The sequence below is a fragment of the Cololabis saira genome, chromosome 19 (genome assembly GCF_033807715.1).
Source record: "Cololabis saira isolate AMF1-May2022 chromosome 19, fColSai1.1, whole genome shotgun sequence".
In the NCBI taxonomy this organism is placed as follows: domain Eukaryota; kingdom Metazoa; phylum Chordata; class Actinopteri; order Beloniformes; family Belonidae; genus Cololabis; species Cololabis saira.
Window position 1 is genome coordinate 39,494,195 of NC_084605.1, and position 16,428 is coordinate 39,510,622.

A 16,428-nucleotide genomic window follows, 5' to 3' on the forward strand; every position below is an offset into this window, starting at 1 on the left:
CTCCTGGGGGAAGCCGTCAGCCAGCTTGGGCCATTTGTCTGCATGTAATATAGGTTTGAGGTGGTGCACCTCACGGCCTGGTGGACAGTAGCAACACATGCCAAAACACTCCAGCATGTGCATGTGTGTGTTAGAGCCTGGCCAGCTCCGTGATGGATATACGCACAGAGAAAGATGGGAGGGTGTTCTTACACCAGTGTTGCTCAATACAGTGCAGAAACAGTTTTTTTTCTTTTTTTTTTTTTTTTTAAAGAAGCAACTTTGGATCATTTTAATATGATTTTAGTGAGAGTCAATGTTTTTTTTAGTAATAATGCAAATTAGAGAGAGAACGCTGAAAATATATTTAACCCCATTCTCAATCAAAAAGAAATCTTTATCATCATTATTGATGAAAGTCATCAGGCATCATCAGACTAGATCTCAACCAAAACTCCCCTTGATGTCGCACATAAATAAATCGATCCACGGGAGAGTAATTGCTCGATGCTTCAAGCAAAGTGAGGGTTGTGAAGAACGCTGCACGTTCGTGCCGGGATGTTTCCCGAGCAGCGGCGCGTTCCTCCAGCGTCTGCAGTTCTTCTCTGGAAATCATAATGGGAAAGGAAATTGGGTTGGAATAAAAAGAAACAGAGAGCATTTCTGAGATGTGGGAATAATCATAAAGAGGGAGACAGAAGAAAAAAAAACTAGATGGAGATGGAGGCATGTTCGCACATCTGATTTGTCCAAATTTCTCAGCTCCGTGGTTCGATAAATCCCTGCGCCGTGCCGGTTGCTCGGTAAGCCATCGTTACAAACAATCCCTGGACAGCTGCTCACAACAATGCTGAGAGATGGAGGCTTGAATGAGGATGACCAGAATGCATTCACACACAGAATGAGAAATAAAGAAGAGAATAAAAACTAACTTCAGCCAACTTAAAAAAAAAAATACATTTTCATGGGTTTTTCTATGCCATTCCATTCCACACTGTGTAAAAGCTTTTGAGTATAATTGGCTTACTTTTATTTTCTTTTGGCATCATGTGGTCTTTGATCCCTGGGAGCAGTTAGATCTGCTAAACAAGCTGCACAATAAAGTTGGCGTGACCCCGGCTGCTGCAGCTCTGATTGCAGCCAGACACAGAGACGCTCAGCAGGGAGGACATTCAAATCAACCAGGACGGGGGGGAACTGCTTCCTGCTCCCAATCAGTGACGAAAGCTGGATTTGAGGTGGATGATATTAGTTAAAGCTGATATTAATAAGCAGATATCAAGTCTTTAACGGTCCGTGTAGAATGAAAGAAAGAAAGTAAATGAACTGATCTTCATTAGGCCTGAAATTAAACATCGGTGCATCGGGTCTGTTTTGTAAAGATTTTGAGTGAAAGAGGAAGAGAGAACAATACAAAAACCAGCTGATAGGACAAACCAGGTGCTCTAAAGTTTTTTGATTATTTTGACTTCTCAGATTTTGTTTTATCAAGCAGCAGCTTTCTGATTTGAACATTTTATTTAAGGGAGAAAATCAACAGAAGACCTTTTGTCAACTTCTTCATCACAACAAAATGTATTGTCTGCACTTTGCAAATTCAGATCTAAACAGGCCTCATGCATGTTGGAAGAGCTTTGAGCCCCAGTGATGAAAAGGTTCAGGATGTTTGGAGAGGAAAAGGTTGCAGCAAAGGACCAGCTGTGGAGCACGTGGATGGGTTCATCGTGATTTACACTTGTAAGACAGGTGGGGAACACAGCAGAATCTGAAAAGAAAATGATAACGATGTTAAAACAGCCCATGAAAAGAATATCCAATTGAGTATTGGGTAAGAGGAGCAAGCTGACGGTTTCATCACGGCCAGAACAGTCCTTCAATATAATCAATAAGCATCCCAAGAATCCCACAACTTGAGGTCTTTTGCAGGAATAATGAACATAAATCACCTAAATAGGAAACGTTCCTCTCGAAGGAGCTTTGTTTTTCAAGTTTGAAAGGGAAAAAGATGAAATAATAATAACATTTTGCTTAATCATTTCCAAGCGTTAAATAGCTTCCACTTTATAAAATTTTTTTGGACAAATGTGCTTCAGCTTCATTTTTGTATTAGTTAGGATCAAGAATAAAGCACCATATAGTTACAGAAAGCTACCCCATTGCACTATTCTCAGACTTCTGTTAAAAAAGTTATAAGCGCGGACTGTGTTTCCATCTGAGAATGTTCCTGACAAGTCACCTCGGATTCAATCAGTGCTCTGGACACTTCCGTGTTTTCTACATCCCTGAAGAGATCCATAATTCATAGCTTGGTGTCCAGGATGTCGCCGCTCCAGCGATTTAGCATAAAATATTTACTGCAGATCATAAGCTGCAGCCATTGAGGCCTGACTGCCCCTTTAGAAAGAATTTCTTTCTATATTTTTCTTTGTGAAAGGAATCATGTGGAAGGAATCCTAAATGTGCCCTCTGACTGGGGCCACTTTTTTTTAACATATTCCAAAATGAACCGGTCTGAAGACAGATGTCTTCTCTACAAATGCTGGCAGCACAGCAGGCAGCTGTGTGTGCAGCATACGCACCAGATTGCTCTGTTATGTGTCAAAAACTATTTGTGCTGTGTTGTAAATACAATCATATGGATGTGTCAGAACCATGTCCTTTAATACTAAAGTAGAGGGGTTACTAACATTTGCACATGACATCTACATGGCATCTAACACTGTGGTGTTGCAGCATCTTTCAGTCCTGACGACCACATATCTCTTCTGCCAAGTGACCACATCCAGCGTTGATAGAGTGGTGTCGATGATGGGACAGAACACAGACACCCGACAGGAAAAGAAATGTGTCGAGAAATGCAGCCAGTGGAAATGTTGGTATCAGATTGTCAAACAGCCACAGACAATACAAACATATTGATTGCAAACATTAGTCAGCCGGGGGCAGGTTTTTCTTTCTCCCCGGTGAGAGCAAACTTGGGTCTGTTTAAAAAAAAAAATTAAATACATGTATAAAAACTGTGGTTTTTTTTATTCAGGCCTATTTTTTTAGGTGGCAAATAAAGAGAAAGTGTTCCAACAGAATTTAACAAAGATGTCAAAGGCAAGAGGCCAAAGGAAGCGGAGACAGAAGCCGCCCATTAGGAAGCTTCAGCTCGTTATGCAAGGGTATCATGTTTGAAGAAAGAGATGATGTCAGCACATGCACATTGTTGATACGCTGTAAATCAATAGACCTAATCCTGCTTGAACAGTGTAATTAAAATGGTAAAATGTTTGATGTCTAATTCAGCACTGGGATCAAGTGTTGGGCACTAATAAACTCTGACATATTTAGCTCCATTTAGACTCGAAACCTTAGAGGTTGCATTTTGTTTTTCCAAAGAAGCTTCTCTGGACAGTATAATCTTGCATCACTGTGTAATGAGTCACAAAGTGCCCCAGAGTCCTCGCACTCAGGTAATTAAGAAAACTGGTCATTTTTATCGTCATTTCCTTTGGAATGTGCTCACTGTGTCCTGTGTTTTTCGTCTCCTCAGCGCCATCACTTTGGACAACACGCTGGTCATCCTGTCGACGGTGGCACCCGACGCTGGACGCTATTATGTGCAGGCGGTAAACGACAAGAACGGAGAGAACAAGACCAGCCAGCCCATCACCTTGTCGGTGGAGAGTGAGTAGCCACAGTCACACAAACGCCGCTTCAAGACGTACTACTTCAAAACCCAGTCTTCTCCCCTGGCATGAGACAAAGCCTGGCTTATTTTCAGAGCGGTCACATGAACTTTCATTAAATCAATTTAAATGACAAACCAATTCACACGAATTGAAATATTCATAACACACTCTTTATGTGACATTGCTTTGCAGATTTTATAATCTCATTAGCAACTTTTTTGGGGGGGAAACTTTGGGAAAGGGATGTACACATTCTGAAGAAGCCTGTTGCATTCAAACAGCGCTCGGTTGGTACTAAGAAACCTGAAGAATGCCAAGAAATCATCCCCCAGATCAATACACTTCACCCACCAACCACAGCACCCGATACAAGGAAAGATGGAGTCATGCTTTCTTGCTGCTCACATCAAATTACCACTCTACTATCCAAATGTTAGATGTGAAATAAAGATTAGTCAGACTGGGGAAGTCTTTCCAGTCTTCTTTTGTCCAATGTTGTTGAGTCTGTGTGAATTGGAGCCTCCGTTTCCTGCGCGTAGCTGAAAGGAGCGGCACTTCTGGATCTGTAGCCCATATGCTTCAGCTTTCCATGGTTTTTGTCCTCAGAGATGATTTACTGTAGTTCTGAAAAGTAGATATTTACATTACTGCTTCCTGTCTATCATTTCAAATTAGTCCTACTATTGTCCTCTGAGAACTGACTGTAAATTCTGTCTTTTTCAGACCACACCATTCTCTGCAAACCCTAGACATGGCTGACTTTGAAAATCCCAGTAAATCCACTGTTTATGAAATAATAATCAGACCAGCTCATCCGGCACGAACAGCCATGTCATATTCTAACTCACTGAAATCACATTTCCGCACCATTCTTATGCTCAGTTTGAATTTCAGAAGGACGTTGTGACCTTGTCTATGGCCGCATTTACACTACATGGCTTCAAATGATCCAATCGTGGTTTTCTCCCATCCATTTGGTGCAGATCAGATATGACCAGAGCCAGTGGATGTATGAGTGAAAAAGTGCATAGATGACCACCAGGAATGCTTATGAAAGCAGTGGCTTGGATAATATTTTCTATTTTAATACGACTTACTATTTTACTACATTTTCAGGATGACTAGCCGAGTCCATCTTCCATACAGATTGTGTTAAATAGTATGAATGCAATAATTAACTATGTGATCCTTTTAAAGGATTATGAAAGCAACTAAGCCACAAAGAAAACTTGATCTAGATAATACATTGAAACTGGTCATGAAGAACTGCTGTGTTCTTGATTTGTACTTGAGTTGTAAGAGTTGGAGCTGGTTATGCGTGTTTGTGGGCGGGGCAGAGGGGAGAAACGGAGGGAGATGGTGTAATGCTGCAATAGATGCAACAACTCTGGGAAAGAAGTGGTTCCTCACTCTGGTAGTCCATGTTTTGAAGGCACGGTATTTCCTCCCCGACAGCAGTGGGACAAACAAGGAGTGTCCTGGGTGGCTGATGTCCATGCCAGGCCCATGCTCTTCTTTACATACGCCTAGTGTACACAGTCCAAGTATGAGAGCTCAGCTCCCATGATTCCCTATGCCACCTTTACCACCAGGGACAAATCCTGTCTGTTTTTTTCTGTACAGCCACTATACCCCACTGTGCATCGCTGGCAGAGGATGCTCTTGATGGTTTCTGAGCAGTTCCTGAGCCAGACCAACTTGTCTCAGCTTCCTCAGGAAGAACATCCTCTGTTGGGCTTTTTTCACTAATTTGGAGATGTTTAGTGTCCATGTCAAGGAATCTGACTGAGTCCGCCCTATCTACCTCTTCTCCACTGATACAGAGTGGGGACTGTATGACTCTCCTGGTCCTCCCGAAGTCTATGTTGACCTCCTTGGTTTTGGTGGTGTTGAGGACCAGGTTGTTGTCTGCACACCACCCACCAGATGTTGGACCTCCTGCCTGTACCAGCTTGTTGTTGTCCCTGATAAGGCCAACCACTGTAGTATCGTCAGCAAACTTTATCAGGGTATTGGAGGAGTGGGAGGGGATACAGTCCATGGCGATGAAGGTGAAGAGTGCCGGACTAAGTACATACCCCTGTGGTGTGCCTGTGTTCATGGTTATGGTGCTGGATGTCAGATTTCCCATCCTGACATTCTGAGGCCTGTTGGTCAGAAAGTCCATAATCCATGAGCATAGTGTGGTGGAGAGTCCAAGCTTGGTGAGTTTGTGTGTGTTAAAAGCTCTGCTAAAATCCAAAAAGAGCATCCTAAGGCAGGTATTCAGCTGCTCCTGGTGGGAAAGGACTGTATCATGTGCAACTGAGACAGCATCCTCTCTAGATCTGTTCTTCAGATGCAGATACTGATGTCTATCCAGATCTGAGGGGATGCTTCTCTTGATGCGTGCCAGCACAATCCTTTTCAAAGTACTTCATGGTAATCATTAAGGGTTGTAATGGCATGATGTTTGGGCGCAGGAAAGATGGTGGTTGATTTGAGGCAGGTGGGGACTGTTCCAGGGACAGGTTGAGGATTGTTGTGAACACCTCAGCCAGCTGGTCAGCACAGGTCCTCAATAGCAGCCTGTCACTCCATCCAGTCCTGCTGCTTTTGTGGAGTTGATCTGCTTCAAGGTGGATCTCACCTGGTGCTGCTGGAAGGTTAGTGTAGACTCCCTCCCCTGCTGGATTCTTCCAGCAGGCTTGAGTCTTCTCAAAGAAGAGGTTCAGAGTTTCGGGGGGATCTCTATCCTGACTAACCTGTATGTTGTTGTTTTTGTAGTCAGTCTGGGATTTAATACCCTGCCACATGCTGAGTGTCATTGTTCTCAGTGTCCCTCTATTCGCTGCCTATATATGCCCTTGGTTTGTCTGATGCCCTTTGCCAAGTTTTTTTTCTGGCTAATAACTCAATACCTACTGTATCTTTTCTTCACATTAATTTTCATTCTGTCACCTCAGTATGACAAAACTATTTTTGTTTTTTTTGGTTGGACAAAATTATATTGTTTGCAGTGTATCTCTATCCACCGCTCTCTCAGTACACACACTGCATTACAAAGCAAGTACAGTCAAAATAAATGTTTATTTTATCATTTTTCGAAAGAAGCACAAAAGCATTTGCAACAGAAACAGGACTGGCAGATGTAGGCCTTTGGCCTCTACTATGCTACTACATAAATACTAATTAGAAAAAGCTAATTAGAGATTCATTGCAGCTGTGTTGATTTTTTTTTTCATGGCGCTTTTATCTGACACTGTCCCCCATCTCCCAGACACCACACATTATCACATTCTTCTTGAAGGAGCCTTCTTAAGTTAAAACAACCCTAGGACTATTATCAGATAGTACAGAGTTGACTACAAGTTGACTACTGATGTCACACAAACTACTGTTCATATAAACTAAAGGAGAGCTCATTTACTCACATACCGATTCACATGAATCAAAAGTTGAGCTCAGCAGAATGAAACAGATAGTAGAAATTTAACAGACAGCATTTTATGACACGGTAGACTGGAGTTCATTTTGAAACACAATGAGCGAGGTGAAGGTGAGATATTATTGTTGACAACACAAGGCAGCAAAAATAGCCTGTGGCACACATTGAGAACAGTGGCATAGTTGGTTACACAAGTGCCATAAAACACACGTACACGCACACACAGACAAGTAAAGATCATATAGATGTATTAGCAGGAGGTCTCATCGCTGCAGGTCTGATGGAAACATGCCGTGCAATTCCACCAACATTCCACACGTGCTCCACATATGCAGACTCATACATGCGTGGAAAGGCTGCTGGCGAGGGTGTTTGTGTATGGGTGTGTGTGTGTGTGTGTGTGTGTGTGTGTGTGTGTGTGTGTGTGTGTGTGTGTGTGTGTGTGTGTGTGTGTGTGTGTGTGTGTGTGTGTGTGTGTGTGTGTGTGTGTGTGTGTGTGTGTGTGCCAGAGTGAGTGTTCTGTAAGTGTATCTGCCACTGCAGCTGCTCCTGTGGCAATGCCTTTGAAACTACATTTCCTATAAGCTTTCATGGCTCTGATAGTAGATGCCCGAGACTTGCTACAGACAAAGGGCAAGGAGAACTGTTAAAAAAGAAAAACAAACAAGGTTCATGTTCTAGTTCTCAGAATCAGGACAGAAAGTTTGTTTAAAAAGTAGCCACTTTCTCAGCAACATTGTTTGGGCCTTGGTGTCTTTTGTGTGAATATGTTAATGGAAAGTTTTCAGGAGTTATGAGGTGGAGCTGACCACCATGCCTGTGTGCATTGACTGAGGTCTTGTCATGGTGATGTAGCCAGATTTGACCCCATCATGCCTCTGCAGAGACACAACCCACATTAATGGTTAATACCATGCTGGTAAGAACCTAAGGCATATATATGTGCATTGTTAATATAAAATACATATGATATATTTTTTTAATATGTCACATCGAGCACTGGAAATCTGCCAAAAAAAAAACAGAACAGACTCGAAACAGGCACGGCACAAAACGATGATCCCCCGCCGGCCATCCAGGTCGACGGGGGCCGGCCTACCGAGCCGGGCCAGGGCCCCACCACACCTCCATGAGCGCCCCGGCGCCGTCGGAGCCCCCAAGCGAAGGGGGGAATGACCCACCATCCCTCCATTCATACTGACGACATAAGACATAGACACCTGAGAAAGACTCCACCCCCCCGGACCCGCCCTCCCCGGCGGACACCCCTGTGAACAGATATTAGAGGTGACAAAGCCCATCTGGAACATCCTTTGTCCTGTACAATGTATTCTATGAAGAACTTTGTACTGTATAAGTTGTAAGTTTGGGTTCTTAGTCATAGTGAAAGTATTTAAACATATTTGTGACCAAGAGATCTGGTCAGTGTTGAGAGAGAGATCCGCCTCCCATTTTGAGATCAGAAGAGAGACTGAGTTGTCTATTTTGGACACTAACCTGTAGAGTTTCGATAGTAACTTTGGGGTGCTTAGGTTCAATAAATATATTATCTTAGCGGGAAGTTGTAGGTCCAATTGGTTGAGTTTATATTTTTTATTTATTATGGACTTAAGTTGTTGGTACTCTAAAAATGTATTTCTGCTAACTCCATATTGAACAATAAGGGCCCGATTTACTAAGATCCTAAATAAAGAGTACTAAATTGCGTGTGCACTGAAAAAGTTTGCGTGTGCTGTTGTTGTGTGTTTTGCGGGTGATCAACTAAGATTGCGTGCGCAATTGATAACAGGTGCAAACCGCAGTATTTAAATGAGGTGTTGCGCGTCTTACGGTTTGCGGCGCAAACTTTGCGCCATGGAGAGTCTGGATGGAAAGCAGGATATAGTCGCAAGCGCAAAATGAAATTTGACGAGTTGGAGTTAGAGATATTAGTGGAAGAGGCAAATTGTTGTGCCGTTTTCAGCACCCCTGCCGTGAAAAGCACCCCCTCGTATATTCAATGATAAGTAGACCAAGAAAAAAAACAACACACTGACACTTCAATATATTTATATATACACACTCACACAAACACATACTTAGGAGTTTATATTATATATATTTACAAATATTATGGAAGACAACACAGTAAGCAGGCTATTAATTAATGACATCAATAACCATTTACCCGATTTTTGTTATCTGTGACTGTGATTGTGGGAAAGTATGACTATTGTGGAATCCATGAGCGCATTTAAACATGAATCATTAACACAAAACTGGACGCTAAACAGAACATGACACGGAATGAGAATATATTTTTTGTCAGACGAGGGGGTGCTTTTCACGGCAGGGGTGCTGAATACGGCACAACACCGGGGTATGACAACTGCAGAACAGGCGCACAATAAGAAACACTTTTTTCTCCATGAAAACACGTGATTTATTTATTATCACAAATAAAACAATGAATGTGCCTCCTGTGGCAACCTTTTGCTGAATAATACTCGATTTAACATTCAAATAAAATATTTCTCCTTTTGCATGTGGAGAATCCTCGCCATCCCCACCCCATTCCTCAAATCAGGCACCAACAAGCATCCCTGCGTAATGCTGGGCAGATTAGCACCTTCCTTTCGAACGTATTAAATACAGACGCAATCACAATCCCCGCAAAAACTTTCAGGCTTGGTAAATCTCATTGCGCGTGGTAAATGCACCAATTTGCATCTTCCCCTCCCAGTATTTAGCGATTTCTGGCGGGTACGCCCCATATTGATTATTCATCAGGGCAAAAGTACTAAATGAATAGCGTGTGCTATTTTGCTCATTTGAGAGGCGCAGTCCTCTTTGCACGCTGTTAGTAGATCAGCTTGCACATTGGTTTGCGGGTGCTGTCAACTTTGCACACGTTTTTACGCACGCAAACCTTTAGTAAATCAGGCCCTAAGTGTATTGAAAGGTACAAACTGTCCACCTATGATTACATGCTGTAGATAACGTATTCCTTGATCTCTCCATTGAGCAAAGTCTACCATCTTTTTATCATTTTCTCAGGATGTCTGGGTTGTTCCAGATGGGTGTGCGGTCACATGGAAAAAGTGAGAGTTTAGCTATTTTAAGAAATTCCCACCAGGCTGTCATAGTTGAGTTGATATTAATGCTTTTGAAACATTTATGATGTTTAATGCTTTGACTAATAAATGGTAAATCTGAGATTTCCAGATCATTGCAAAACACTTGCTCTGAGTCCAGCCATTGACCATCCAAAGAATGATCCTTACACCATTTTAAAATATACTGTAATTTATTCACTAAGAAGTAATACTGGAAGTTAGGTAAACCTAAGCCTCCACATTCTTTGGGTTTTTGTAATGTCTTCAAGCTAATACGTGGTGTTTTATTCTTCCACAGAAATTTTGACACATATGAATCTAATGACTTAAACCAAGAGGGAGGGGGTTTGGATGGTATCATTGAAAAAAAATAGTTTATTTTCTGTAAAACCATCATTTTGATGGTGACAAATTCTTCCCATGAGTGAAATGGGGAGAGAGTTCCATCTGGAAAGATCATCTTCTATTTTCTTTAAAAGCTGAACATAATTTAATTTTATTAACTCTGACAGCCTAGGGGAGATGTTTATGCCTAAATATCTAATGTTCCCTGATTGTAATTGAGTATTTGTTATATTCCTAAAATTGCAGTTAACACACAAAACAGTGGATTTAGACCAATTAATAGAATAATCAGACAGAGATGAAAATCCCTCTATAAGTGCAATTGTCTGTGATAGTGAGGTTTGTGAGTTCTGGAGGAAGAGGAGTACGTCATCCGCATAAAGACTTATTTTGTGATCTAATGTTTTGCATTGCATACCTTTAATATTTTGATTTTGTCTAATAGCTGCTGCTAAAGGTTCGATAAATATTGCAAATAATGAGGGAGAGAGAGGGCAACCCTGTCTAGTGCCTCTTTGCAAGGTAAAACTTGTAGAGATTTGATCATTTGTCCTTACACGTGCCTTGGGAGAGCTATATAATATCTTTATCCAGTCGATAAAAGATTTGCCAAATCCAAATTTGTGTAAAGTTGCCAATAGAAATTTTGAATTTACCCGATCTAATGCGTTTTCTGCGTCTAGAGATATAATAGTAGTTTCCTGTTTATTGATACTCGAATAATCTATAATATTGAGTACCGGTAATCTACGAGTGTTAGTGGAAGAATGTCTACCTTTAATGAAACCTGTTCGATCCGGATGTATAATAGAAGGGGTGACTCTTTTCAGACGTTTGGAAAGAGCTTTGTTGGTTATTTTAAGATCTACATTTATTAGTGATATTGGGCGGTAGCTCGATGGGAGCAAAGGATCCTTATCCGGTTTCAATAGGAGGCTAACATTAGCAGAATTCATATTTAAGGGTAAGCTTTTATTCTCCTTAACATTTAGGATCATTTTATAAAATGTTGGTGCTAATATACTCCAGAATTCCTTATAAAATTCAGCTGGGAAACCATCTGGGCCCGGAGCTTTATTATTAGGCATATGTTGAAGAGCTTCATGGAGTTCTCCCATTGAGAGCGGTAAATCTAAATTCGTAACCTGCTCCTGATGTAACTTTGGCAGATTAATTTTTACAAGAAACTGATCGATGGATTGGTCGGATGGTTCGATTTGTGATGAATATAGTTTACAATAAAAGTCTCTAAAAACTGAATTTATTAAGCAGGGACCATGCACAATCTTCCCTGATTGGTCCTTAATAGATGTTATGGTTGTTTTTTCCTTGTTTACTTTTAATTGATTGGCTAAATATTTCCCTGATCTGTTAGCGTATGCAAAGTTTTCCAGGCGAAGCCTTTGTACTAGAAACTGCATTTTTGTGTCAATTATTTATTTTAATTCTATCTTAGTTTTCCTTATTCTATTAAGTAGGGATGCCCCGATACCATTTCTTTTACACCGAGTACGAGTATTTTAATTTGTGTACTCGCCGATACCGAGTACCGATCCGATACTTCTACCACAAAAATAACTAGGCTAAAAATGCAATGAAAAATGCAATGAATTGGAAGACAGGTTTTATTCGCAACAGAAATTCAGTTTTAAATAAAACTCAGCCAGCGGGGCCTTCCTCCGCGCTTTAGTCTCATCGTAGGAACATCAACTGAGCATGTGTGGTGCTTCACCTGAAGCCGTCCGTGTGAAACAACATAAACAATCAAATAGAATTTAAAAAACAGGCTAAATGAAATGATGTTACACACTCTTGTACAGTAGGTGGCGGTATGCACCTTAAAGTTGGTTGTGATCCGCCAATAAAACAGAGAAGAAGAAGAAGAACATAAACAATCCCATTGTTACAGTCCGGTTATATAGAGTGATACCCGTGAGTGAGACTGGCAGTGCCATTTCAGGCAAGATAACGACAATCAATGTAAGCAGGGTGGACATATTTCAAAATAAGAATTATTTGAAGAAAAGGAAATTATTTTACCTCGCATTACTGCTTTTCCTGCTTCCCATAGAACACTCACTGATGTTTCCGGTTGATTGTTATTTTGCAGAAATATGTCCCATTCTTTTTGGAAAAAATGAATAAGGTCGGGGTCTTTAAGCAATGATGTATTAAATCTCCAATTTTTAGAGGGTGGTACGCTCCCCCTCTTCCCCAGAGTGAAAGAAACTGGTGCGTGATCGCTAATAATGATTGGGTGGATTTGGGATTCTGAGATATCTCTCATCAGAGAGCTGCTAACTACTACTGCGTCTGCTCTCCTTCCTCCCAGGCGATGGACACGATGGAATGTGATGTTCCACACAACCAGCATCTTAATAACCTGAGGCACAAACTAGCATTACATGGGAATTAATACATTAATCCATCATTACCCCGTGACTCACGATTCTAACCTTAATGGCAATAATTTACATTAATAATTTCCTGCAATACTTTATTAATCTCTCACATTATTATGGAGGAATTTTGGCCCATTTTTCTTTGCAACATTTTTTCAGCTCATTGAGGTTTTGAGATATTCACTTATGCACAGCCCAGTTGAGGTCCCACCAGAGCGGTTCAATCAGGATGAGGCCTGGACTTTGACCTGGCCATTTCAAAACCTTGATTTTTTTTGTTTTTCAATCATGCTGATTTAGATTTAGCTTGCAGATAGCTGGCCTCACATTTATTTGTAGATTACTTTGGTGAACAGAGGAGTTCAACTCAGGTCCTGTAGCTTCAAAACATTTTCCAAATCGTCATCCGTTCACTGCTCAGAAAATCCTAGATGTAGGAAGACAGTACTTAGTATTGCCCACTTTTTTGTGCGCTTCATTCTTGTTAAAATGCAGTGTCATTGTGAGTAAAGCTATGGTTTGTTGTCAATGTGAGGTTGTAGTTTGTAAGAGCTAACTCTAGTACTATACAGTATTGGTATAAGAAATCTCAATGTTGAGTGACTGCAATGAACTAGTCAAGTCATTGGTGACCGGGTTTAACATAGCAGGAAGTCAAAAAAGATGCATTTATTTCTCATCTAAAATGTCTTTTATTTTTCCTTTCTCCGCATGTATATTAATGGTTAATACCAAGTTTGGCAAAACCTAAAAGCAACTTATATCTGCACTTTGCAACAGAGTTTTTATTGTGTGTGCATGGGTGTGTGTGAGTGTGTTACCTTGACCAGCCCTCTTGACAGGCATTTTTATTGATGCCTAGAAAAAAAAAACAATACCAAATTCTGCCAAAGAATACTAAGAGCATGGTGGGACGTGAAAGAGTAGGAAAGAAAAGACAAGACAGTAGGGGTGTCACGGTACACACAAGTCACGGTTCGGTACGTACCTCGGTACAGGGGTCACGGTTCGGTACGGGTTCGGTACAACGGGAAAAAAAATACAAAAAGTCCCAAATGTATAAGACAAGTTTTTTCTTCCTTTATTTTGATCATAGCATTTGAAAGTTAAAGTTTGTTCAATTGGCTACAAAACTAAAAAGCATCTCTTATTAAAGTGTAAAATAAATAGAATAAAACATTTAACTTGTGCATTAGTGTTTTTAATTTTACCACGGACTGGTTTATGTGAGCGCGGGATGGGACATTGTAACAAGGCTCGAGCACTTTTAATAAATACTTGAACCCGGGCTCCTCTACTGCTGCATATGGGCAGAGCCGTCTGGGGGCGGAGCATTCTCCATGGGCCTTATGATAGTCATTTTAACGTTCAACATCATCATCCTACCCATCAAACTACATTTATTCTCACTTTTATTGAGCCAAGCCTATAGGCCTATGCTGCAGAAAGCAGAGTAAAGTCACAAACTTGTTCAGAAGAACACACACACACACACACACACACACACACACACACACACACACACACACACACAGGCCTGACAGCTGTCAATCACATGGCTCTGAAAACTCAGATAGTCACTCACTGACTCAGTTCATTCTTTGATACAATTTAAATACAAAAAAAACCTAACTGGTCTAAATTACACAATCTATTTAGATGGATATAGACACAGCGGTCTATAACATCATTTCTGAGCTCTATAACAGAGAATAGACTCGGCGGTCTCGTTCACAACAACACAAGCTCATTAAAATAGGCAGCTGGTCAAGAAACTGATAAATAAATTATTTATGAAGGTTACACTGACTCACCAACGGTAGTTGACTCTTCCATAACCCAAAATAATCCAGGTAACGTGGAAAACGGGGTAACATTCAAAACTTTGTACAAATTTAGTCCTCTTTTAAACTTTAGCGCTAATCTCCTTCACTGTGACTGTTAAGGCTGATTTATGGTACCGCGTTACACCAACGCAGCGCCTACGGCGAAGGTTGCGCGTCGCCGCATAACCTCGCCGTAGACTGCGCCGTACCCTACGGCGTATGCTCTGCGTCGATTTAACGCAGAACCATAAATCAGGCTTTACAGCCAATCCGCGTTGGCTCACGGCCCCGATGCGTTCAGGACAGTTGTAAATTAAGAATTAGAACATTTTATCGTTATTATAGCCTACAATTTATGATGATATATGAATTGCACATATATTTATTGATATGCACAGACTAGCACACATTTAGGTCTGTAATGGAACGTGACTGTTGATATTTATAAGGGGGAAAAAAAACGATGATTGATTTTTTTTTTTTTTTTTTTTTTAACTCAGTCAGACGTATTCGCCGTATGACTGCGTGAACCGAACCGTGACCCCCGTACCGTGACGGGACGGGACGAATACAAATACCGTTACACCCCTACAAGACAGTGATGGGTGCAGTTTGGTGACTGTGTGATGTGAAGGACAACAGGGTGTTTGCAAACAGAAGAGTACAAAGAGAAGGGGAGGAGCATTCCCTTTTCAGTTGTGTTATTCTGGTTTGTGACACATGTGCTGTGTGTGGAGTGTGTTTGGGATGCATGCAGGCTGTGAGTTTGTGTCTGTGTCAAAGCTGGGGCAGGGCAGTATTGATACATGTGAATTATATAAAAATGACATATAGATAATATACATGGAAGAATCTTTAACTGCTCATATATATGTAAGGGTGCTTTCACACCTGTCCCGTTTGGAGCAGTTGTTCCGAAACAGTGAGAACATAATCCACACAGCAACCGATACAACTCCATTCATGCGTATATGCTACTGCGGCGCAAGGAGAAGAGTCGGCGCAGCCTCCACCACCTCCTCTCCTATTGGACACAACTTTCTCTCTTCCCCCTTCTCTCCTATTGGACGTGCCGAGATGTCGTCACAGCGTGGCAGGGTGAAACAAAAAAATGTTCAATTCGGGCAGGCAGGCATGGCGCAAACGCCGCGGCAGGGACCCTCTCGCGCACCGCTGAGCTCGGTGGCAGAGCAATCCGCTCTTGCGCCGCGGTAGCACATACACAATGAATGGGATCGGTGGCGGCGGTCTGCGCTTTACGCCCTTTGAAAGGGGTTATAACCATTGTTGTTTTTCCCGGGGTACGGAAGAGGAAACTCCTTCCACGTTCATTTCTGACCAATCAGAGAGCAGCTGGTTTGCGCATGGCATTTGTTAACAGCTTTGAAACGGTACAGACATTTGCCTTGTGAACACAAACGCCACAAACGAAAAACAAAACAACTGTATCGATTTAGCCCCTGAATGGGAACAAAACAAATGGCCACAGGTCTGAAAGAACCCTAAGTATACCAATATAAACAGGGACAGAGACAACAAGGATGTGTTCTTTTGTTCTTTCTAGTTCTTCTAGATCCTTGTATCTTGTTGAATGTAGATCCATGCACTGATGGGGATCAAATGTTTGCAGTTGTCACTGCCCTGGAAGTGAAGAATCAGACGTGAGGCGTTTCTGTA

General features: G+C 41.4%; 1 protein-coding gene across 1 annotated transcript in view; it reads left to right on the top strand.

Moving 5' to 3' along the window:
- sdk2b (sidekick cell adhesion molecule 2b) overlaps window positions 1–16,428 on the top strand; it is a 457,224-nt gene that overhangs the window by 342,089 nt on the left and 98,707 nt on the right. Inside the window, exon 5 of the mRNA XM_061707744.1 lies at window positions 3,518–3,651. Coding sequence (XP_061563728.1) covers window positions 3,518–3,651 — 134 coding nt within the window. The remainder of the gene's footprint in view (window positions 1–3,517; window positions 3,652–16,428) is intronic.